We start from the raw sequence: 1,058 nt of genomic DNA on the forward strand, positions 1-1,058 counted from the left end.
AACTCGAATTAACAAACTAAACGAGTCTTTAAAACTTAGAAATTATTTATGAAGATTTAACTTTTTTTTTGTATTATTTTAGTCCCTAAAATATTTCTAATTTTGATTCTTAATATTTAGATATTCTGTCAAATATTTAACACATAATAAAATAACTAAATTAAAATAAAATAAAATCTCACGAATCCAATTATGAGTCGTTTTAAAAATTAATATCAAAGTAAAATTGAGGGTTAAAACCTTAGGGACCATGAGATTATCCCAAAATTCTAATAACAAAGCTTCGCTTTTGTTAATCCGTAGCTTTTATCCCCACAGGAATGCGAAACGGCGTCGTAAACATCCTCTTGACGACGAAACTTGAGCTGTTTGGCGATGAACGCCTCCACGGTGCGATTGAAATCCTCGTCGCTCAACTCGTCGTGCCGATACGAATCTCCGGCGATCGAATTCCGTTCCCCCTCGCCGGAAACAACAATGTCCATGCACTTCTCCGATTCTGATCGCCGGAGATTTTCGGAACAGTGATCGGATGACTTTAGCTCAAAATTCTCCGATCGCCACCGCCGGTAAAGCACTCTCGGAAAATCGGAATCCGGATCGGATTCAGCGCCCACCTCCAGTGTCTCTTCGCCATTAACGGTGATCGCGTTCACCTCGGAGATCACCTGCTTGTCCTCGTAGACGTTCTCCTCTGTTTCGCTCGACGCGACGTCGTTTACAGACTCCGACTCCGTCGTTTCGTCTTCGCAGTTTTTCACCATCGCATCGTCGAGTTCGCTGGCGCTCCTCTGGTTTCGGCCGGAGAATTGGCCGGATTTCACCATGAGAGAGACGAGGATGACGTGGCAGAGGAAGAAGACGAAGAGAGGATTCGAGAAGACGCTGGAGATTTGCCGGAAGCAGTCGCCGGAGATCTCGACGGCGAGAGGAATCCGAGAAGAGATCCAGGCGAGGAATGCCAGAGCGACGCAGAGTTCGGCCAAGCGAACGGAGAGCTTGGCGAGGCTCGTGAACCGGTTATACGTCGTCGTATAGGCACTCTCTTTATCAGCCAT

At 45.7% G+C, this 1,058-nt stretch overlaps 1 protein-coding gene across 1 annotated transcript; it reads right to left on the reverse strand.

Annotated features, from left to right (window-relative positions):
• Positions 1–269: 269 nt before the first annotated feature.
• On the reverse strand, positions 270–1,058 carry LOC21409389. The gene has a single exon (XM_010115110.1). It carries the CDS (start codon positions 1,056–1,058, stop codon positions 270–272), a length of 789 nt encoding a protein of 262 aa, XP_010113412.1.

Source organism: Morus notabilis, unplaced genomic scaffold (genome assembly GCF_000414095.1).
Source record: "Morus notabilis unplaced genomic scaffold, ASM41409v2 Scaffold184, whole genome shotgun sequence".
In the NCBI taxonomy this organism is placed as follows: Eukaryota; Viridiplantae; Streptophyta; class Magnoliopsida; order Rosales; family Moraceae; genus Morus; species Morus notabilis.